General features: G+C 55.1%; 3 protein-coding genes across 3 annotated transcripts; all 3 read left to right on the top strand.

The window, feature by feature from the left end:
• Positions 1-1,691: 1,691 nt before the first annotated feature.
• LOC116499291 (prolactin-releasing peptide receptor-like) lies at positions 1,692-3,899 on the top strand. The gene is made up of 2 exons (XM_032203965.1): positions 1,692-2,098; positions 3,266-3,899. Exons 1-2 carry the CDS (start codon positions 1,692-1,694, stop codon positions 3,897-3,899), a joined length of 1,041 nt encoding a protein of 346 aa, XP_032059856.1.
• A 1,276-nt stretch (positions 3,900-5,175) lies between these two features.
• RAB11FIP1 (RAB11 family interacting protein 1) lies at positions 5,176-19,487 on the top strand. Its single transcript, XM_032204021.1, has 5 exons — positions 5,176-5,498; positions 8,729-9,177; positions 9,611-10,412; positions 14,383-14,488; positions 16,322-19,487. Exons 1-5 carry the CDS (start codon positions 5,176-5,178, stop codon positions 16,538-16,540), a joined length of 1,899 nt encoding a protein of 632 aa, XP_032059912.1. The 3' UTR covers positions 16,541-19,487.
• Positions 19,488-20,833: 1,346 nt separating this feature from the next.
• BRF2 (BRF2 RNA polymerase III transcription initiation factor subunit) lies at positions 20,834-23,548 on the top strand. Its single transcript, XM_032204020.1, has 4 exons — positions 20,834-21,011; positions 21,655-21,714; positions 22,040-22,361; positions 22,597-23,548. The coding sequence occupies exons 1-4, from the start codon at positions 20,834-20,836 to the stop codon at positions 23,303-23,305; spliced, it is 1,269 nt and encodes a 422-aa protein (XP_032059911.1). The 3' UTR covers positions 23,306-23,548.

The following is a 23,548-nucleotide window of genomic DNA, read 5'->3' as shown; positions in this document are numbered from 1 at the left end:
AGGTAATTAACAGACGGCTCTCGATGTCATGGGAACAAACCAGGAGCAAACAGCGGGTGCTGGGCCGCACGCCTCCCTGCCCCCCGGTGCAGGATGTGGCCCGCAGGGCTCCATCTGGCCTGCCCCAAAACTGGCTCCGTGTGTGCTGCCCCTGGGGTGGCACCGGGCAGCCCGCATCCCCTGGGTACCCATGGCAGGTCTGGCACGAAGAGGCAGCCCCCAGCTCTCTGTGCCATTAATGCCCAGCATGGATATTTAATTTTTATTAAATTAACACCAGCCCGTGACACAAAACCAGGATCTCATGTTCTGAGTGCTGGGGGGTTAAAAACTTTCTGTGGAGAGTGGTGGAGAGTATTTCTGGCAGGGAACGGGATGGTAAGAGTGAAATTTTAATACAGAAGCTGCTCCATTTGAGGTAAAAGCTCCTCTAAAACTGATGAAAACAACAGATTGTGCCCCAAAAGCTTGGAGGAGACCACGGTGCGAGGCATCACCACCGGTGCAGGGAGCAGGGCTGCCTTTTGTTCCGTTTCCAGATGCTCCCTTCGTGGCGGGGTGCCCTACCAGGGCGTGGGGCTCACGGGAGCTGACCTAAACCCACAATTAATGCAAATTCGGGCTGCCGAGCTTGCGGGGGGCTTCTGGGCAGCCCTGCAAAGCTCTGAGGCTGGCTGAAATTCTCTGCTCGTTTCCACTGGAGACTCGAAACCTGCGGCGGGGTTTGCGCTGGGGAAGTTGGGCACGTAGAACAACGGCTGGCACAGAGAGAAAGGAACGCGGCTACGAGTCCTGCGCTGCCAGAGTGGGAGATAATGCATGGAAATAGCTCGGGAAATTAAAGTTTGCCTGCAGCGCGTTCGGAGATGATTCAGTGGGCAGCAGGGGAGGGAGGGGACGCGTGCGGGAGGCAGGGCTGCGCCTGGGGCGCACCGGGACCCGCTCGTCCAGGGCTCTGCCCGCCGCCGCTCTGCTTTTTTGCCCTGGATTTTGCCTCGAATTCCCTCCTCGCCCCCTGCCCCTTCTTCAGAGCGGATGAAATGAGAGCGCGGTGCTGTGGGAACACCTCGGTGGAGCCGCTGGAATCGCAGCAGAAAGGCGATTCCAGGCGGGCTGCTGCCGGCGCCGACCTCGTAGGAGAGCGCGGCTGAGCTCGTTAGGGGCGCACGAGGCTTCAGTGAGCGCAGAAGTGGCAGAGCATCCGTATTCATTTCCCCATTAACGTCCCCTGCGATTTCCAGAGGCATCAGGAGCGACTTTCGGGCTCGGCTGCTGCTGCCGGGAGCTGCCCGTGCGCAGCGGCTGGGCGCAGGAGGGGCAGGCTCGCCGCGACGCTCGGGCTGCAGGGCTGCAGGTGAGTGCCTCCTCCTCGGGGCTGCTGCTTTTTCCCCCTTTTTCCTTCTCCCCACAGAGCCGTGGGTGCTGCTTAACCCCGTGCTGCCTCTCCTAGGGGGCCGTTTGCCAGCGTCGCCTCCTTTCTGACCCTCGTTTCCCATCTCCCAGGGAGCTGCAGCGAGGAGCCACCACCCCGGGGAGCCCCCCTGGTCCCCAGCCTGGTGTGGGGCAGGACCCCTCGGGGTGGCACAGCCGTGAGGAGGAGCAGGATGCGCCCCACGGCCACCTGAACCCTGCGACCAGCAGGTTTTGGGGGGCCAGGACGTCCCAGGGAGCTGGTTAGGGTCGAAGGGGCCATGGAGCCCAGCGGGGACGGGGCCAACGCCACCGCCTCCGAGCTCGCCCCGCAGAACCGCCCCAATGCCAGTGCGCAGTTCACCGGGGTGCAGCTCATCCAGTCCTTCAAGCCCCTCATCATCCCCTGCTATGCCCTCGTCGTCCTCGTCGGCATCTTCGGCAACTACCTGCTCCTCTACGTCATCTGCAAGTCCAAGAAGATGCACAACGTCACCAACTTCTTCATCGGGAACCTGGCCTTCTCGGACATGCTGATGTGCGCCACCTGCGTGCCCTTCACCCTAGCCTACGCCTTCAACCCTCAGGGCTGGGTTTTCGGGAGGTTTTTGTGCTACTTCGTCTTCCTGATGCAGCCCATGACCGTCTACGTCTCCGTCTTCACCCTCACGGCCATCGCGGTGGACAGGTGAGGTGGGTGCAGGGGGTGGCAGGGGGGGGGCTGGGGTCTGGCAGGTCCCACAGCAGCCTGCTGACGTTTGGTGCGGGCACACTTCTGGTGTTAACCCTGCTGGGGACATTCCAGCCCCTCCGCTGGTCCACATCAGGCAGTGGGCAAGCTTTGCCAGACTACGGACGCCTTTCCTGGGGGCTGGCATCCAGGGGGCTCTGTCTGGACCAAGCCCTCCCTGCTTCAGGGGATGCTGCTCTCCCCGGTGGTGCTCGGTTTGGGAACGCGAGCCTCCTGCCTCCCCCCGCCGTGGTTTTTTCTCCCAGGTTTTCATCCTGCGCTGTGTAAATTTGCATCAAAATTACCTCGTGGCCTGGCACCTGGATGGAGAGTGCTTGCGCCTGCTGAAATGGGCAGGGGCAGGACGTGGCAGGGGGCTTGTTTTAGGAAATCTGAGTTTCCATAGATACGTCGTGCCATAAAAGCGGCCTCGGGCCCTGCGGGGACAGAGCAGAGCCCAGAGCAGCAGCCCCAGGAGGGGCTCGGAGCCTTCCGGGAGGGTTCCCCTGGCTCTGGCTGGAGGACGAGAAGGGACTGAAGTGGGGAAGGCGAAAACAGGGCAGATTTAGCTAGAAAGCTGAGAAAACTTTGAGTGTTTGTGAGCCAAGCTTCCCTTGGTGGTGGTGGTTAGGCATCCAGGAGTTTTTGCGCTCCAACAAAGCTGCTTTTTTGGGGTGAGAAGACCAATTCTGTGTTTTCCCCACCAAACAGGCACCCACAAATCACACTGCCCTCACCCCTCTCATACAGCAGCCTCGGGATTTGCACCCAACGATGGCTTTGGCACAAACCCTCCGGCTGGGGCTCAGCTTTGCTGCAGCTCTACCATCTATTAACGGGATATTAACCATAACGGGGTGTTAATAACGGGATGTGAACAATATCCCATTATTGCTGCTGAGCGGGGAGCTCCCCGGACGCAGCCGCTCGGTCACGGCCGCAGGGAGAGGAGCGGGGGGCGCACAGGGGAGGGGAAATTGGGGGCTGACCGGGGGGGTTGCTCGCTCGGTGCTGCCTCCAGCCAAAATGGTGTTACAGGAGGGGTGCCCTGCTCCCCAAAACCACACAGCGGGGCACCCCCGACCCCATGCCACGGGGGGCTCCCCTCCCCCCCTGTCCCCGCAGGTACTACGCCACCGTGCACCCCCTGAAGAGGCGCCCGTCGGTGGCCGGCTGCGCCTACGTGGTGGGGGGCATCTGGCTGCTGTCGGGGGCGCTGGTGGCGCCGGCGGTGGCGCACACCTACCACGTGGAGTTCCAGCAGCAGGGCTTCGCCATCTGCGAGGAGTTCTGGGTGGAGGAGGAGGCGCAGCGCCTGGCCTACGCCTACAGCACCCTGATCCTCACCTACATCCTGCCGCTCTCCGCCCTCTCCCTCTCCTACCTCTGCATCTCGCTGAGGCTGCGCAACCGCGTGGTGCCCGGGCACCCCACGCAGAGCCAGGCCGAGTGCGAGCGCCTGAGGAAGAGGAAGATTTTCCGCCTGGTGGCCCTGGTGGTGGCGGCTTTCGGGGTGTGCTGGCTGCCCATCCACGTCTTCAACGTCATCCGGGACATCGACATCGGCCTGATCCACAAGCGCTACTTCCTGCTGATCCAGCTGCTGTGCCACTGGTTCGCCATGAGCTCCTCCTGCTGCAACCCCTTCCTCTACGCCTGGCTGCACGACCGCTTCCGCGGCGAGCTCAGGAGGATGTTCTCCTGCCAGCACCGCGTCCTCCCCGCCGCCACCTGCGCCGCCGCCGGCGCCGTGCTCTGAGGGTCCCCCACGCTCCGCTCCCAACTGCGGGGGTCACCCACGCTCGTCCACGTGGAGCCCGATCCTTCCCCGCGGTGGAGGCGAGGTGTCGCCCCCCGGCACGGCTCCCCCTCTCCCCGGTGCCCCCCAGGGGGGGTGAGACCCCTGGGCTCTCTGCCGATGCCGCCCCGAGGTCCGTGCGCCCAGCCCCGGTGGCCAAGGGGTACCCGGGGAAAAGGGGGGGGGACGGGGCTGGGGTGGGCAATGGGGCTCCGGAGAGTGCCCGGGGAGCTTCGTGCTCGGTTTTGGGGCCGCACAGGTGTAATTATTGAGAATTAATCAAGGGAATGGGGCCGTGTTCGGCTGGAACAAGCTTTAGGGTGGCGGTTTGGTGCCCCTCGTTAAGCGTGGCCTGTAATTAAATCCACTCCTGGTGTCGGAAATGGGGATTCTCCCGCGAGGTTGCTTTCAGAGGGACGGCTGCTTTGGGGTGACCTCAAAACGGGCGAGGGGACGGCACCAGGGACAGCACCCCTGTGGTGGCAGTCCCCAGTAACCCCCAGTAACCCCCAGTAGCCCCCATAAACCCCAGTAGCTCCCAGTAATCCCCAGTAGCCCCCAGTAGCCCCCTTCCACACCGAATGCCCCCCTCCGAGCAGTGGGGGCGATGCGGGGGGTCCCCAGCACCCGTCCCCTGGGTTTGGGCAGGGGGTGGTGGGAGCAGCCGGGGGGGCACAGAGGAATGGGGGGGGGGGGGGCTGCACCCATGGGTGGGGGGACAGGAGGAGGAGGGGGCTCCATGCACACCCCTGCACACACACACACCCATGCACACCCTTGTGCGTGTGCATGCCGGTGCACACCCCCACCCGTACACGCACAGCCCCATGCACACCCCCCCCACCACCCCCTTGTGCACCCCCCCGTTCATTCACCCCCCTCATCCCCTCATTCACACCCGCACACACTCACGCTCCCCCAGGCCCCGCCCAGTCCACGAAACCACGCCCACTCCACCAAACCACGCCCACCATCCTTTAACCACCCTTCCACAAACCCCGCCCACCATCAACAACCCCCGCCCACAGACCACGCCCCCTCCCTAACCCCGCCCCCCATCCAGACCCCGCCCCCTCCACCCCCGCCCCTCCCACTCCCTCTCGCGAGAGGGGCGGGGCGGGGCGGGGCGGCTCCGCTCGGTCCCAGTGCCCGCCGCTCCCGGTTCCCCCCCGGGTCCCCGCCGCTTCCCTCCCGGTTCCCCCCCCCTCCCCGGTCCCGTTTCCCGTCTCCCCTCGCCATGGCGGCCCCGGGCTGGGCCCCCACGCACGTGCAGGTGACGGTGCTGCGGGCGCGGGGGCTGCGGGCCAAGGGGGCGGCGGGCGGCAGCGACGCCTACGCGGTGATGGCGCTGGGCCGGGAGAAGTTCTCCACGTCGGTGGCCGAGCGCTGCCAGGGCCGGCCCGAGTGGCGGCAGGAGGCCACCTTCGAGCTGCCGCCCGCCGCCGCCAGCCTGCGCCTCACCGTGCTGCACCGCGCCCTCGTCGGCCTCGACAAGTTCCTGGGCCGGGCGGAGGTTGACCTGGCGGCCCTGCGGGGGGACGGCGGCCGCCGGCATACCAGGTGGGGGCTGGGGGGGGGGGTCCTGAGGGGAGATCGGGGGGTCCTGAGGGGCTGGGGGGGGTCCTGAGGGGAGATAAGGGGGTCCCGAGGGGCTGGGGGGGGTCTTGGGGGCAGCTGGAGGGGTCCTGAGGGCAGCTGGGGGGGTTCTGTGAGGCTTGGGGGGGGTCCTGAGGGGTTGGGGAGGGATTTTAGGGGGCCTCAGTGGAGCTGAGGAGGTCCTGAGGGGTTGAAGGGGGTCCTGAGAGGAGCTGGAGAGGTCTTGGAGGCAGCTGGGGGGTCCTGAGGGGAGATAGGGGCGCCCTGAAGGGTGTGGGAGGGTCTTGGGTGGGCTCTGGGGGCTTGAGGGAGAGCTTTGGAGAGCCCTGAGGGGAGATGGAGGGGTCTTGAGGGGTTTGGAGGGGTCTTGAGGGGATCTGGGGGGTCCTGAGGGGTTGGGGGAAACTTCAGGGAGCTCTGGAGGCTTGAGGGAGAACTTTAGGGAGCCCTGAGCAGAGATAAAGGGACCCTGAGGGGTCTGGAGGGGGCTTTGAGGGGTCCTGAGTAGAGCTGAGGAGCCCTAGAGGGGTTTTGGGGGGGCTTTAGGGGGCCCTGAGGGGTTGGAGAAGTCATGGAGGGGAGCTGGGGACTCCCAGAGGTTGAGGGGGACCCTTAGTGGGCCCTGAGGGTTTGGGGGCAGGGGGCTGCTGCCCGCCATGGGGGCTCAGAGAGGTGGGGAGCCCTGTGGGGAGCAGCGGGGGCTCTGGGGGGAGCCCCTCATACCCTGCTCAGGGTGACCCCAGGGGAAGGTGCCCGGTGCCTTTCCAGGCTCTCCTTCCCCACGCTCAGGTTTCCTTTTTAAATATTTACCTGCCGGCGCGAGCGATTTACGCTGGGAACAATGAGGTTGTCTGAGGAAGCCTGATGTGTCTGAAATGCCCTCTTGTTGGGACAGAATGCGAGCCCTGCCCTGCCAACTGTTTATATATTTTTCTTAATAACTGCTCAGCGGAGCCTGGTGGCGTAGGAGCAGGTACCTCAGCGCCGTTCGGGTTCGTTTCCCTGCTGGCTGCGAGGCGCCGAGCTGCAAGACTTCTCCTTGAGCACCGAGTGCCAGACCCGGGTCACGCTTGCACCTTGGAACGTAAACACTGGTGCAGGGCCCTGAAATCCCAGGGCGGTTACTGGGAGCGCTGTGCTGGGAGCCAGCAGCGCCGGGAGAGCCGCGAGGCAGCCCGTGAGTCAGCTCCTCTCACCCACCCCAGGAGCTGGTGTTTATTCACAGCGAAGCCAGGATCTGCTTCTCAACAAAGCCCTGGCTGCCTGTGAAGTCCTAATTACAGCGTGGCTGTCATTAAGGGCTTCGAGGCTGGTGTCAGGCCCTAATGTGTTTACTCTTGGAGGCCAAGTGCCTGCAGTCAGCAGAGGTCAGCGAGTCAGCGCTGTAGGGCTGGCGAGGGGCTTCTCCCAGGTTTCTTCACGTCTGGGCCCAAGGAAAATTGCAGAAAGATGTAACTTTGATGCTTCTGGGGGAAACTTAGGGTATTTCCAATTGTTAGCATCCCCCTTGCCCTCAATTTCCTGCGTGAAGCTTGTTCCTTCCATCACCCTCCTGTGAACGCAGGGTTTACCCACAGCACGTGGGCTGATCCCTCCTTGTGTGCCACGCCGAGGCTTGAAAATGTTGGCTGTCTGCAGCTCAAACGAGAAGTTAAAAGTTTGCCTCTAGTTTTGGGTGGTTCTGCCAGTAAATCATTTACTCTCTCTGCTCGAACTGCGGTGGATGTGGTGGCGTGCTCCTCAGAAACAGCGGCGCGCTGCGCTGCCCTTTGCTGAGCACGGGGTTTTTGCTTTGTTTGCCTTTCAGACAGGGCCCTCATTGCCCCCGGGAGGCTGCGCAGGACAGCACTGACGCTGAACAAATGCAGGCGTGCGCCTGGAAAGACCTCGAGGCAGGACAAAAGAGCCCAGCCGTGGCTTGTGTGTGCCTGGATCAAGCGTGGCAGGTGCCTGGCTGGTGCTCAGGAAGGTTCCAGCCGTCACTGCGGGACTTCAGGGCAGGATGAACCTGACAAAACATCACATTTTCTGAAAACCCAACCCTCGTAGCACTGCTTGGTGCTGCTGTCCTGTACCCTCGAGTCAGAGCAGTGACTGAGCGTGCTGCTTGTGCCCGCATCCCTCTCGTGCCATCCTCCAGAGCAGGCTTCTGAGCCCCTCTTCGATTAACCCCCCTCTGGTTTTGTCTTTCTGAACAAAATGGCTTTTTCCTATTCTCTTTCATTGCTTGCAGTGCACGATCAGAGTTTTGAAGTGCAAATTTGCTGGAGAAGCGGGTTTGCACGGTCTGGTTCTGTTCCTTCATTTCCCTTCGCTAGCTGCGTGGAGCCAAAGCCAGCCTTGTCCACGCATCCTTCCTTCCCTATCAGGAGTCAGCAAGTCTGTGGCTCTTGGAACAGCCAAAAAAAACCCAACAAACCCCCCCACATTGGTATGCAGCTGATAATTTTTCTTCCCTGGCACTAACGTGCTGAGGAGGATGTAGGGGCAGTAATTGAGCAACTGGAGTGGTGGCAGGCAGCGTGGTCTCCCCGAGCACTCGCTGCTCACAGTGTTCACTGCTCACTGCTCCTATTCCGGGCTGGGTTTCAGGAAGGGATGAGGCTCTGTCCGTAGCAAACCTGGCTGGTTCAATCCAATCACCAGCGCGGGGTTGTGGAAATCCCCGCGAGTTCTGTAATGCTTGTTTTGGTTCTCGTGGCGCTGATTAGGGGTTCCTTAGCTTAAGAAGCATTAAGATAGCAGCTGAGACGAAGCTGGAATGAAAGGTATGAGGGTGTGGGCTGTGTGCGTAAGCTCTCTGGTACCAGTGTCACCTCTCTGAGGCTCCCTTAGCACACACTTCAAAGCTTTAATCTCGGTGAATTTCAGGGAGGCAGAGAAAAGTACAAAAAAAAAAAAAAAGAGTGGCTGAGCTGACCTACAGGAATTCCATGCTGTGTGGGTTTTTAACCCTTTCTGGTTTTAGTTTAATAAAACAAATTTCACAGATTTCACTTTTTCTGTTTGCAGTAAGAAGTGTTTTCCTGTGGTATCTGGGGTCATGACTGTGACGTAGTTGTAAGACTGAAGGTTTTTCTTTTTCTCTACACAGAGAGGTTTCAGATTCTTAAAACACGGAGATCCTCTGCTGTTTTAAACTATTTGTGAGTCTCGAGAGCTTGTTGGTGAAACGAATCTCCTTGTTTTGGCAGGTGGTACAAGCTTCGCTCCAAACCGGGGAAGAAGGAAAAGGAGAGAGGGGAGATTGAGGTGGACATCCAGTTCATGCGGAGCAACATGACAGCCAGCATGTTCGACTTGTCCATCAAAGACAAGTCTCGCTCTCCGTTTGGCAAGATCAAAGACAAGCTGAAGGGGAAGAGGAGCAGCGGGTTTTCTGACACGGCCTCCGAGATCGTTCCCAGCACGACTCACTCCCCAGCTGATAGCGAAGATGAGTCAGCCGAGAAGGAGAAGGAGAAGAAGAAATCAAAGTTCAAAACCCTGTTCTCCAAACCTGGCCTGCAGAAGACTTCCCTCTCCCAGTCCATGTCCGTCCTGCCTACGCCCCAGCCCGGGGCTGAGCGGGTCAGGCTGAGGCCCAGTGACTTCCAGTCACAGTGGGATGACGACGAGTCGGAGACCTCCCCAACCTCAGAAAGTGAGTATGAAGCATGAGGCCTTTCCCCAAAGGCTTGCTTGCACTTCTCACGCTCCTCACAATATTATTAAGTTCTTCTTAATGAACAAACCCCTAGGAAGTCACTTCTGCCCATGGTGGTGTGTGGGTGTGTAGGGTACTGGGCACGGACAGCTGAGCTTTCCTTGGGAGAGCTCAGAAGCCGTGAGCAAAGCGTGTACCCGGTGGTGGTGCAGTGTGGCACTGAGCATCTGCGGTGCTTTTAGGCCACTGGGAGGCTCGTGTGATCCTGCCTGCTGAGGGCAGACCCTGCCAAGGGACACGGGGGATGTGGAAGCAGCGGTGCAGTCACACTTGTGTCCATTGCTGTGCTCAGTTAGTGAGCTGTGAACCATTCAGGCTGTTAGGAGGTGTTCTTAGATCTTGAATTTCTCCCCATTGTTTTTTTTTCCAGGAGCCTTTGGAAATGCCCTGGAAGAGAAGTTTCCTTCTCCTGTATTTAAATCTCGTAAAACAGCGACTTTGGACAACAGGCAACTAAACCAAACGACCACTAGCAACACCAAGAAAGAAGGGCTCTCCTTATTCAGTGGCCTTAAATCCAAAAATGATCCGGTCTCCAAGTCCAGCCTGTGCATCAACGGCAGTCACGTTTATATGGAAGAGAGCGCGCTGAAGGACAACACTCCAGCTTCTTCCCCCTCTCCTCTCAACTTCAGGAGGAAGCAGCTCTTTGCTTCGGAAGAGAACCTGTCTTCCAGATCTGCTAAAGGACATGAAGAGGTGGGCAGAATGTCTCCCAGCCATGCTTTGTCTGGGTCTGCATCCCTGGAGACCTTTAAATCGATGACTTTGCCATCATACAAACTGCTTAGCGGTGAAGAGAACCTGGAAACCAGCACTCCCCTGACCATCGAGGTCATTAAAGAGACCAAAAAAACGGACCACAAAAAGTCTGCCTTGCTTTCCCTGGTGACAGGGAAGAAGGAAGCAGCGAAAAACAGTGATGCGGAAAGAATTCCAGAGAGGAATTCTGAAAGAGTTCCGAAGGAAGAGGAAACCAAGGCTGCAGAAGAGAAAAGCGAACAGGAGGCCAAACGGCTTGAGTCCTCAGCAGACTTGAGCAGAGGAAATCCTCCAGAAGACAGTCACCTAGAAGAGGTCCTCACGAATAAACAACCACACAACCCTTTTGAGGAAGAGCAGAAACCTGAAAAGGCGGCTGCAGCGGCAAAGACCAAAGCTGTGAAACCCAGGTCAGTCGTGTTTGCTTCAGATGTTGCTACGATAGCAGCACGCTGTGGTTGTAGGCTTGAACTAGACAGCTTCCTACCGCAGAGCAGCACCTGGGGACTTGGTGAGCTGCACGCAGCAGGACTGTGTTACTCTGGGGGTATCTGGTGGCTTTGAGCTAGGTTTTGGACCCAAATAATAATTTTGAGGTCCTTCTCAGTATGAAAAACAGATGATACAGGGCTGTTCCTGTTAAGCAATGCCAAAAATACTGGTTTTCTGGGTGCAAGCATCTTTCAGATGCTGCAGGGGTAATTCTTCTTGCTGGATCTCTTGCACAAACTAACATTCTTTCAGAGCTGTGTGGCTTGAAACATACCCAGGGGCTGACATACCAGTTCTAACATCTCTACTTCTCCCTTCTCTGTTTTGCTATGACCTTCAGAGGAGTTAACCTTGGAGCCCTTCTGCTTGTGGCGTTGTTCACAGCAACACGAAGTACGTCTGTGGCAGTTACACACAAGGCTTTTTCGGAAATTCTGCTCATGTGTAATTATGTATGTGATTTCATATATATATTTTGATATATATGTCTAAATACATGTGTCAATACATTCGTCTTACTAATAAGGCTGTTCCGTGTCCTCCTCCCACCCTACTTTCAGCGCTTCTTCACGCTTAAGCACCTTGCCTGTGCACTGCCCTACTAACAAAATCGCTTGGGGTGCATCAGATGAGGTAATTCCTGCGATGCCTGCTGCTCAGCGCTGCTTGTGCAAACTACAGCCAGGGTGTTCGGACATAATGGAGTGTTTTGTGGAGGTGCATTCAGGTATATTAACTCGTCCATTAGGTAGGCTCAAGTCTCTTGCCGTGTGATTTGTCTCCAGCGTTAGGCGTTGATGGAGGCTGGTGCTAAAGCTTGCCTGCTCCTGCCTCGTGTTGCATCCGCAAGTGACGTACATGCCAGTTTTTTGTCCCTTTTGCAGACTGGGCGTGCCTTCACAGGAGGAAACCAAAGCCACGCTTCCTACTCTTGCACCTGACTCCCTTCCCGCTTTTCTTTCCCTACCCCGCGTCAGCAGTGGAAATAATCCCTTTATTTCTAAAGCGGGACAGAAAGTCCCAGCACCAGGCTCTGACAGCATCCCTAGCTCTCCTGCATCTCTTCCTTCTCCTCTCGCTGCAGAGCTTTTGAGTGGCAAGAACCCCTTTAGTCCCAGCTGGGAGAGGGCGTCCCCAGCCCTGGATCCTGAGCACGCTGCCCGTGTGCCCCATCACCTCGCAGCCCCTGCTCCCCGAGCTCCCCTTCCCAGGCAGGTGTCTGGCAGTGGCAATAATCCCTTCGCTTCTGCCTGGGGGCAGGATCCCGAAAGCTCTGCTTCGCGTGCTTCCTGGGCTGCCTCTTCTCCTCCTGCGCCTTCCTTCCCTTCTGCTCGCCCCCTCACTGCCAATAACCCCTTCGTGTCCCAGCTTGGAGGGGGACCAGGCGTGCCAGGCGTCCCAGCTGGGGCTGCTCCTTCCCCTCCCTGCGATGCAGGCTGCTCCTCCTCAGCACGCCCCGCTGATCAGAAACGCTCTGTGCTTACTGCTTCAGGGGGCTCTGCGCACGTGGCTGTAACTGGCAACGTAAGGGCTGCACCAAACCCTCCTGCCATGCTCTCTGTCGGTCCTGCTCCGGCTCCAAAGCAGCAGTGTGACTCCACGCAGGTCCAGGCAGACCCTTCTTTAAAGGGAGGCAGGGTGGTGGCTAGGAAATGCGTGTCCTTTCTGCTCGGGGACTCACAGCCTGCTCCGTCAGGGGACGAGGCTTTGGGTGGGCAGCAGCACGAGGAGCAGCGCTCTGATTTTTGGGGGGTGCTACCCAGAGATGCAGACACTACAGGGAGCAGAGCAGGGCTTGCTGACAGACCGGAGGCAGAGAGCTGCCCATCATCAGAGCTCTCCAGTGGCAGCACAAATCCCAGCCAGAACAGCAGGACCGGTGTGGAAGTGGGCAGTGAGAACACCGAGCCCTGCACGAAGGGTGGCAAACACCACGCACCGCTCTCAGAGTGCAGTAATAGCCTCTTACCAGGGAACGGAGCTGAGCGGCCGCCGTCCTCCGAGAGAGAGCTAAATGAGAAGCAGGAGATCTTGAGTGAAAAGAGGAGAGAGGAATGCACACCCACGTTAGAGCCCCGGGCGTCTCCATTTGATGAAAATGACTCATTTTCCCGAGCAGAATGTACGAAAGCAGCCCTGGGAGCTTGCACGCAGTCGGTCACGCCGAAGCCAGCACCACGGCTGTCTTTAACGCTGAAGAAGTGCCCAGCAGCCCCTCAAAACGATGAGTTAAGTGACGTGCCTTCTTCGGCTGAGGCTGTGAAATCTGCGTGTGGGCTCTCACCGCGTAACGAGGAACCCTCGGACGCTCGTGGATGCCTCCCCCCGCGGGGCTCAGTCACAGCTCTCGCTCCAGCAATAAAGCTGCGAGCTGACAGCAGTAACAGGCGCTTAGAAACCGAAGGTGACGATGATTTATTGGGCTGCCTCACAAATCTGAGGCCTGCCCACGGCTTGAAGCTGTCTGGTCTTCCCGCTATTCCGGAGGGAGGCTCGGATGACGAGCTGCTGGGTGACTGTCAGGGGAGCGGTGGTGTTGCTGCAGACGATGAAAATGTTCTGCAGGCTGGGAAGCTGCCTGTAGACACAGTGCCTCTGCGGGAGGAACTGGAGGAGAGCTCTGGTACTTCTCTGGCGGCTCAGGGAGGAGGAAATGCTCCTGGTGTTTGCATGCCACCTGTGAGGGTGCACGTTCACAGTGTCAATAGCCAGAGAGCTGACTCAGGCCTACGTCTGGCACCTCATTCCAGGGAGCGTAGTGGTTGTTTTGAGACACAGGGGTTAAAAATAGGTGCTGATGCTGAGGAGCGTGCCGAGAGTGACTTCTCTGAGCCTTCTGTTTCCTCTTCCTCTCTCTCAAGTCCTTCACAGCCCTGCTCTGCCTTTCGCTCCTTCTCCTCTGACACCCCAAGTCATAGAGCAGAGTCTCCGAAAAAGCCAACAGCAGAGGGCTGCGCAGATAAAGCAGGAATTTCTGGCAAGAAGAAGCTTCTTCAGGCATGGGTTTCACCCTCTGAAACGTATCCTAACCAAACTCAGCAGGGTGGTGAAACCATGTCTCCTAAGCACAGGTGAGAGAATAATCGTGGCTGTAACTTAGCAGACGGCACCAGATAACTCGAAATGTCCATGGAGGATGCAGAGAGCACTTGAGGGGGCCTGCTGTTCGTAACAGTGCTGCCCCTTAGGAAAACTGCTGGGAAAACACGGTCATGTTTTAAGAAATGGGGTCATTTAACCAGAGTCGAGAAATAGACTGGGAATGATCCTTCTCAGAAATGGGAGAGCAGTTGCAGGAAGCCCAATAAACTGGGATACTTTCTTGTCTACTGGAATCGGGCTGGGTTGGCACGTGCTGAGGTACAAGTACAATTTTCTTCCTTTGTTAAAGCTGGCAAAATGAATCCTGCCCGAGCAATTGACGATGACACATTTTGGCAGCTTCTGGCGCACGCTAAGATGGGATAAGATGTGACGCGCTCGTCACAGGGTAGTAGAAGTATTTGATATTTTGCAAGAACCATGACTGTGTGCTCATTAAGAATGCCAGGCTCAAATGCCAGTGCACAAGGGATTAGAGTAACTGCTGGTTATTCTTGCCATGCAGACTGACCTTGCTTTTCTTTTATGACACTGTTCAAGATATTTTTCCCTTGTTACTGTTTCTTTATCTCCAATGCCTTAAGTCAATAAAGGTAATAAAAAGAACTGGAGTGTACTTATAAAACACCTTCAGCTCAGACAGAAATGCCTTATCTTGGAGATAGAGAACGAGTAGGGTAGGAATTTTCCCTGATTTCTTGCTGTATTTGTTTTTACTCTGCAGATCTGTGTAGTGCTAGTATAATATCCACTGCCTGACTAACGTGAGCCTTTTTAATGTTACAGACTCCATCCTGTGAAGCCAATGAATGCCACAGCAAATAAGTCTCAAAGTAAAAACCTGAACGTCATCAGCACTATGAACGAAAAGCTGATTGAGATGAACGTGAAGGTATGGAGGAACGTGGCACTTCAAAGCCACGTTTAAGCAGCAAAATGAACGGAGTTTCAGATTCCAGATAGTTTGTCTGGGCTCCTGTCGCGTGTCCCAAGTTGTGCTCAGCCCACAGGGAACGCGGAGTTCCCTTTTGGCAGTCCCCAGGGGTGGGGACAGCCTTTGTTCTTGCAAACTCCTCAATGCTAGAATTAGCAGCTCCTGTTTGTGTGGGGGTTTCCCAGTGGCGAGGATGGAGGGGAGCTGTCTGACTCCCCAGAGCCGAGTGGGATGTGTCTGAGCGATGGTAGGTGCAGGAGGAGGGACGGGTGACTCACTGCCTGCGCTACCTTGGCACACAGTCGTGCTCGTGACGTGTTGGAGCTGCGTAACGTGGATCAGCCAGAAAGATTGGACAAATTAGTCACTGTTTATACGCGAGCCTGATTAGTCCCCAAAGCTTCTTTTCACCCCGAAGTAAGTGTGTGGCTCTTAAAGCTGAGAAGGAGGGAAGAAGTACCCTCAGGGTGGCTGTTGCCTTGCAGTGTGTTGCGTTAATACCCTGTGCCCTCTGAGAGACCAGGTGCCTGCTGTCGAAGCAGGGCTGGTTCCTAAAAGCAGAGCTGTGCAGCTTGCATAATCACTGGGATTTAAAGTGATTTTTTGCATAATCTTTGTCTCAGGAGACCTCTAAAGCGAATGCTGTAGTGCCTCCTCCTGGTGTAAGTGGAAAGAAGAAAATGTTTTATTTGCGCAATTTAAACTGCCTCATTGCTGTTTTCGTTGAATTGAGAACTTGTGGCTGGTGTTCTGGTCTGGTGCTCTGAGTCCACAAATGAAGTTAGGCTCGACGCTGCAGTCACTGGAGCCCGTTGAATGAGTACTCCCTGCAACAGAAACGTCTGGGCTGGCAATCTGGTCTTGCGTCAGAGACTGTTTGGACTGAATTGGCAGAAGCTGCGAAGTATTTGTCTAGTTTGCTGAAGAGTTAGAAGCAGGCTTCTCAGAGAAGCTGTGTTGTGATGTGTGCACTACAGTAGGAGTGAAATGGCAAGTCCTCGTTGAGTGGTTTGTGCTCTTTAACCTGAATTTGGCTGCCCAAGTCTTAGCTAGATTTTAAACCGTAGCTCTCCCCGTGCTTGTCAAAGTGCTTTTTCTTGTAGTTGGTGGTGCATGGCTCTAACTTCTGTGCACCTTCGCTAAGCTGGATGGGCTGTTGCCTGGAGTCAGCATGACATTCTTTCAGCATAAATTGCAGCAGAGAGTTGAATTACAGAACTGACGTTATGCAAAGCCTTTATGCTAAAAGCAATTGCCTGGTTGCTTTCTGTAACGGCTGACACGCTCTGAGCCTGCCTGCTGTTTTGGAGGAGTCTTGGTAAGCTCTGTTAGTTGGGTCTGTGCCATAAGTGAAGTACTACGCACCTACTCCAAAGCAGTTGCTCTCTTTCCCCCTCAGAAAATTAAAAAGCTATTCTGCGTGTGCATGAATGTACAGTGTTGTGTGTGAAGTTCTCTGGGCTGGGTTTGATAATGGCCCGACGGTGCTTTATTGCAGAGAGCTCGTCTGGCCTGGCCTGCCAGCCTCTCGTTTTTGCACAGCTTGGGTCTGGGCAGCCTGCTCTGCGCAGTCATAAAGCTTAATGAGCAATGTTCTGTAACGTCATTTGGATGGAGCTTACCTTTTAAGATAGCACAGTAATACTTCAGAGAAGCAGCTGTGTTTCTGCAAATGCTGTGTGTAACTGCTCATTGGTGCCTCAGCTCCCTGAACCGGCTACCAGATAGCATTCGGTTGCTAGTTTGCAATGCCTGTATGTCTGTAATAACCCTGCCTTTCTTCTCTTGAAGAAATACGATCCTTCAGATCCTGCCTATGCTTATGCTCAGCTTACACACGATGAGCTGATCCAGCTGGTCCTGAAACAGAAGGATACGATTAGCAAGAAGGATCTCCAGGTGCGGGAGCTTGAAGACTACATTGATAACTTGCTTGTCAGAGTCATGGAAGAAACCCCAAACATTCTTCGTGTTCCAACTTCGGGAAACAGGAAAGCTGGAAAGATGTAAAAGCTCTATGGACGTTGAACAAAGAACGGAATTCCCGCCAGCAGAGTTTGATTAATAACGAGACAACGTGAAGTAGGTGGTACCGGTTGTGCTGCCCACACAAAATGACCTCTTTCCTGTTTCTGCCTTGAGCAACTATCACTTCGGTTAGTGGTTACATCAGGTCTTGTACAGCGAGTCCAAAAGTAGAATTAACTTACCATATTTATTTTTTTGATCTTTTTCCATTATTCGGGAAGATTTGTTCAGGCATCTAGTCCAAAGGATGCTTGCGATAGGAAGGATGAAAGTTTTCTTTGACACGTTTTCCTTGCCAGCACTGCTGATCCTTTATGAAGATTTTTTCATAGTTCAGTTTTGTAGCTGCTTTGCTAGATCAGTTACTCCTCTGCCCACATCTGAAGTTGTAGTGCAATATACAATCTTGTACAGTAGAGTTTGAGGATTTGATTTTTTTCTTTGTTTTGAATAACTACACTGGAGAAGTCCAAAGATGTAAGCTTCAAAACGGGGCTGCATGAGCTGTACTTTAAAAGCAATTAAGGCCCTAAAAGTGGAATGCAATTTAAACCATAGACTGGAAAGTAAGGAACAAAGCTAAATTAATGATGTAATGTAAATCTGGTTTCAAAGCAGTTCTCCTAGGGGAAGGTTTACAGGTGGTTTTTGGTCAAGGAAACACTGAGATGTCATGGTACGTTTGTCTGCCATAGGAATAAGTAGTAGTAATGCATTTGGGCTGAAGGTACGTTAAATTGGAAGTTGTTCTCCTATAGGCTTCAAATTGCCTGATTCAAAGCTTGTTCGGATAAGGAAGGCAAAGGTACATCTGGTTTCTGTTCCCTATTCTCAAATAGGGATGGATTTCACTGTACACGTGCATGGCCTGTGTCATTTGCTGTATGAAAGTTTGGTGATAATTTTGGTATTATCCTGTTGCAGTTTAGTAAATCTCAGTGCCTTGGATTTTGGAGCTAGTGCTTACCTTGGAACAACCTTCTGAGGTGATCAGTCTTAACACTTTCTTATATTTGTTATACAGCTATGGAAAGTACCAAATTGCCCTTCCCTTGGGATGGGAACAGTTAAAATTCTTGTGCTGAGATCTGATTTGCTTTTCTTTGTGACTTGAAGCTCGCAACGGCATAAAAATTTATGTAGCTGAAAAAGAGTTCTGGTTTTGCAAGACAATCAGATACCTTGGTCTGCTTCCTTAACTTGTGGCCTCTCTGCAGCTCAATAGAGACAGGTACGTTCTCCCCATCTCATCAGGCAGAAAAGAACAGCATAGCACTATCCAGCAGCCACAACAGGCTTCCTCCGCTGAAAGTTAAATGTGGCTTTTCTGTGGCGAGCTCTTGCCAAAGATGACAAATCAGATGTGTCTTTACAGCTCTTAGATTCATCAGGGTTGTGAGAGTCCATGAGAAGTTCAGAAGAAAGCTGAAATATCAAAAGAGTGGGTAGCAGATCCAAAGTAAATGCTTCTGCCTTCTGGAATTGAGATAATCTATTCAGTCACTCCAGATGTAGCTCGAAAGGGGTGAATTTCTAACGCAGTTTTCCTACAGTAAAGCACTTTAATGAGGGACTAGCTGGATTAACTATTAACCTCTTAGTAGTCTTCTTACTGGTTTCATAAAACACTGAAAACTACTGGAGACTTCTCAAATACTGTGTTTTTGCAGTGAAGAGTAGTTTAATATATTTGCCTAGAGATGTACACATTTATTGGAAATTTCAAAAAATGCTGTTAATTACATTTTGGTACTGTAAACTGGCTAACTACCAAAGTCTGGCCTAGCAATCAAATCTGTTCTGACAGAGCTCTCCTTCATGGGAAGCTCGATTTGAAACAAGCCTTTTAAGCGTTAGGAGTCTTCTAAGACTTCAGGTACTTCTTTACTGTACCCTCTTCTGTGAATGAAGGGTCTGAAACACAGAAATTCTTAGTGGCATCTTCAGCTTTTGGCTGATGGTTTTAATTTTGAGTGGTACTGGCTGACATTACTGGAAATTGATGCTGCTTCTCGTGCCTTGAAATAATGAGGAAGTTGAAGAAATAATTTCAGTTTCCTCCTTGTGCCTCAGTGGATCTCTGGAAAGAAGTGGTTGCCTATACCTCATGAATGAAGTTGTCTTCTAGACTTTTTTCCACAACTTTCTGGTATTCTACTTCAATCAGAAAAACCAGCAGTACCTTTGAACAGTGGCTTAAAAGTTTGAAATCAAAAATGGTATTACTGGTGGTCATAACTGGACACATGTTAAGGAAGACTTGGCTTGGTTTTTGCTGCCTTTGTTTTAAAAGAATAAGGGTACTACCGTGTGGCTGCTGAAGTCACTGTGATGCTGCGTGTAATGCTCTTGGAGTATGGATCTTGTGAAGTTCTTACAGTGGATTGATTACGTGCATTCCTTTTGGCAAGAATATGCTTCTCGAGGTTGTATACACACAGACAAAATGGTAACGTGCTAATAATAGTCTCCTTAGAGACGAAGCCTTAAAACTTGTAATGTCCTCTCTCAGTAGCCTTCTGCCAGTTTCAGCTTTGTCCATTGAGGTGGGCTTCGTTGTCTGGCTTTTGCACCTTGGGTGGTTATCTCCTGTGGTCGCAGGCCTTGCTGCAGGGTGGCGGTCCTGTGCAAGCCACGCTTCTGCTTCCAGAGCTGTGAAAACACGGCACAGATCTTGTACCTCAGTCTTTTATCAGCAATACTGTTTAAAGCCTTCCTTGGGTGTAAGGGGGCCGGCGTTTTATGTTCAGCAGGGTGCTTCACGCTGACTTCAAGGGGCCTAAGAATCAAGTGTATTGTTTTATTATTTTATTATTGAAGGATTTGAATATATTTTTCCCTGTTTATCTGTCTGCTTTTAGCCTGGGTTGCTGTTTGTTTTTAAATGACCTTTGGTTTCATGGAACACTACAATAAAAGATACCTTAAATCCAGTGTCCTGATCACTTATTTTTTTTGCCTGAAACTGTGGTTTCAGAGAGTGCTGAAATACGGAGAGCTGGGGGATGTCTGGGTGCTGCTCAATAGGTGCCTTTGCCTCTTGCAGCCTTCCTGAGGGTTTTATTTATGCCCCTCGGTTGTCTGATCTATTTAACCTCTAACTGAAGTGTGAGCTGCTTGTGGTTTTGTGTGTGTGCTGTGGGCTGGTGCTTTGACCTCCGCAGTAACTCGCAGAGGTGTGGGGTGGGAGGATGCACTTTGGAGCACGTTGTCTGTATTGAGAACAGGCTGAAAATGCAATGGTTGTGCATCAGTGACCTGCAAAATGAAAATAGTCCTTGGTGCTGCAGCCCCGGGACCTCACCCTTTCCTCGTGACCAGCTCTGCTGGACGAAACTCCTCACCCTGCAGGTATTTTGGGGCTAGCTCCATCCCTGTCAGCTATCTGTGCAGGAAGTTCACGGTAAACACCTCATGGGGCGGGGGAACCTGATCGGCCAGCTCATCACCATCACGAGAACTGAGACTTTCTGTGAAGCAAAAAAAAATGTGCAAAAGCTCCTTGGCGGGCAGCCTGGCAAATTACCCCGGTGGCAGCAATGCGGCCCCTAATTGTAATGGCCCCGCAATTGTGGGCCTGATGGAGAGAGACCTGGTGGTAATCAGTCTCCCGCTGTCTCGAGAGCCATTTACCCCGAGACCTGAGCTCAGGAGCCCTGAGTGGCCTCAAACAGCGCTGGGGCCATGATGAAAGGCGGGGGGGGGACAGGGAGGGCCTCGGCCATGGGGAGCCCCTGTCTGAGGGGCTGAGGGGGGGGAGGCAGCGCCTGGTGCCCCGGGACCCCACAAACGATGAGTTGTGGGTGACAAGGCCCTGGTGGGGAAGGTCTTGGTGGGTTTTGTGGTGCTTTGGTGGTTTTTAATTTATTTATTTTTATTTTTTGGTGTTTTTTTTTTTGGGGGGGGAGGTGTTTTGTGTTTTCTTGGGGTGTTTTTTGTGTTTTTTTTTGGGGGTGTCTTTTTTGGGGGTGTTTTCTGTTTTTTTTGGGGTGGGGGTTTGGTGGTGTGTTTGGGAGCGTTTTATGTTTTTTATTTTTTTTTTTTCCTCTTTAATTTTTATTTTAGTTCTTTTAAGCGTGTGCTTTTTGTGTTTATCGTGCCCTTTTTTCCGTTTATTCCCGACTTTTACCCCCCCCCCCCCCCCCCGTTACCACCCCCCTCCCTGAGGGCGGAACCCTCGAGGCCGGAACGTTGCGAGCGGGGCCTGGCGGGAAGGACCCGGACGGACCGGGACGGACCGGGCCTGCCCCGGGCGGGCGGTGGCGGAGCGGGGCCATGGCGGAGCGGGGCCGGGACCGGGACCGGGACCGGGGCCGCTGCCCCGAGTGCGGCTCGGCCGCGCTGGTGGAGGACTCGCACTACGCCCAGCAGCAGCTGGTGTGCGCCGCCTGCGGCTGTGTGCTGGCCGAGGGGCTGCTCACCACCACCTACAGCGACGAGCAGCACCTGCGAGGTGCGGCCCGGCCCCGGGGAGGCCGCTGAGGGGGGCTCCAAACAGCCCCTGGCAGCGGCTGCGGTTTCATTGCTCCGTGTGGTTTAATTGCTCCGTGTGGTTTAATTGCTCTCGATGCAGTTTAATTGGCTCTCTGGGTGCCCTGCGTGGCAGGAGCCCCACTGGGTGCTGCCAGACTGAAACCCAGCGTCCCCCTGCCCTCCCCAAGCCAGCGAGCAGCGACAGGTTTTCTCACTATAAATTCAAATTGAGGGCACCTCGCAGGCAGGCTTTATGCCCAGAACACACAAACACACACACACACACACAAGGTGTGGGGCTTTTTGGCATCTGAACCACCTGTAAGTGCACTGCAGGAGCCCCCAGGCCATTTGCTGCTGCTGTTTTAGAGGAGGTTTTAGAGGAGCAGTGGCCTGAAGGGGATCCTGCACCTTAACATCATTCAGCCTCTGCCACCAGGTCTTGCTTAGTGGCCTCAAAGGGCTGGCGATTCTGAAAATTGGAATGTGGCACCGTGGCCATGCAGCTGCCCAAAATCTAAACGATCCCCCTGTTGATCCAAAATGATCCAAATGATGCAAAATCTAAACAGCCCCCTGCTGTCGCCATGAGGTTACCTGCCCTAACTGTTGCTGTTTTTCAGAGGTGGCCTATTCCCAGAGCACCGGCCAGAAAGAGCAGCTGAGCCGCTGCATGCAGCGAGGTAAGAGCGTGCCGGTCGGTTTCATTTGTACACGTTGATTCTCTTCTGCTGCTTTCTGCTTTGCTGCAATTTGTTCAATGCATTTCTGAAGCTCTCTGGAATGGGAAGAGCCTGTGGGGACTGGCACTAAACGAAGGCAGCAGTTAGTTCTGCGTCCAGTTTGCCTGAAGCAAACTGCCTTACCCGCACACAGGGCTGGGGGGAAAAGCCCTTGTGTCCTTGCCTGGGGCCGGGTGAATGCTGGTTGCACGGTGGCATTGAGGAGAGATGAACACACAGATAAGAAGCTGCATGAGCTGATCATAAAAGCAGTCTCTTCTCACAGGGATCCGGCGGGTCCAGGATCTCTGTAAAGTCCTGCAGCTCCCGTCGGTGTTTGAGGAAACGGCCGTGGGGTACTTCCAGAGAGCGCTGCAGCACCCCGCCTTCCACCTGGTCAGCCTGGAGAAGAAGGAGCTCCTGGGGGGCTGCTGCGTCTTCGTGACGTGCCGGCAGCACAGCTGGCCGCTGACCATGGGCACGATCTGCTCCCTGCTTTACGCCAAGCAGGAGCTGTTCGCCGGCGTCTACCTCAGCGTGCAGAAGGAGCTCGGCATCTCCGTGCCGGCGCTGAGCCTGGCGGATCTGGTGAAGACACACCTCAGCAGGTAACGTGGGCCCTTCTGCCACTTCAGCATCCTGCGTTGGGCACCGATGTGTGCAAAAGCCTCTAAAATGCAGCTGGGGGTGGAAGGCTGCAGTCAGACGCCGTTCTGCTGCGAAAAAGCATTCCTGTGGGCAGCTCGCAGCCCTGGGAGGCACTCAGCACCTGAGCCTCAGCGCTGTGGCCAGGTCTGAGGCTTCCCCGCGCTGTTTCTAGCTCTGAACTCTGTCCTCTTCCAGCTTCCACCTGTTCCGGCGCGCCGAGGACGTCCCTGCCCCGTTTGTGGAGGACGAGGAGCGGGTGGTGGCCCGCACGCTGCAGGTGGTGGAGCTGGCCAGCGAGACGTGGCTGGTCACGGGCCGCCACCCCGTCCCCATCGTCACGGCCGCGGCGTTCCTGTCCTGGCAGTCCCTGCGGCCTGCCGCCCGCCTCGCCTGCTCCTTGGCGCGGTTCTGCGAGGTGGCGGGCATCCCCCTGCCCCCGCCCGCCCGCTTGAGGCTGCGGGAGCTGCACGAGATCCTCCTGAGGATGGCATCCCAGCTGGCCTGGCTGCGGGTGTTCCACTTGGACAAGAAGACGGTGGTCAAGCACCTCGGGGACCTGCTGCAGCACCGGCTGGTCCTGCTGAAAAACGCCTTCAGCCTGCGGGATGCGGAGGAGCAGCACGGGGAAGCCCAGGGCGAGGGATCCGCCGGCTCTCCTCCAGCAGCAGGGCCAGGACAGGAGGAAGGCTGCCCTTTGGAAGGGAAACACAAGCGTGACAGCAGCCAGAGGCCCCTGCTGCCACCCTGCCTCATCCATCCGAGGAAGAGACTGCGGACGGCAGCCCTGAGCGAGTCGGACGCTGCCCTCACCGGGGACGAGCCCATCTCGGACAGTGAGATAGAGCAGTACCTGCGGGGCCCCCAGGAGCTCCGCGCCTTCAGGAAGGCCAAGGCGTGGCAGTGAGGAGGGCTGGCAGCAGGATGGCCCGGAGGGCAGTGCCACCGGAGCACCAAACTGGGACCAAACCATAAAACCTGGTGGTAAACGAGCTGCTGGACGCTGCGGGGACAGTCGGTGGTGGAAGTGGGACTGGGGAGGAGTAGGGTGCGTCCTGACTCATGTTCTGGACCAAAATGGGTCTTTTAAAGAGCTCCTCCTGCTTTGGGGTTTGTTATATTTTGTTAAATACAGAAGTACAGGAATGGT

Source organism: Aythya fuligula, chromosome 27, assembly GCF_009819795.1.
Source record: "Aythya fuligula isolate bAytFul2 chromosome 27, bAytFul2.pri, whole genome shotgun sequence".
In the NCBI taxonomy this organism is placed as follows: Eukaryota; Metazoa; Chordata; class Aves; order Anseriformes; family Anatidae; genus Aythya; species Aythya fuligula.
The sequence above is the reverse complement of the archived record's forward strand: the minus strand, read 5'-3'. Positions and strand labels throughout refer to the sequence as shown.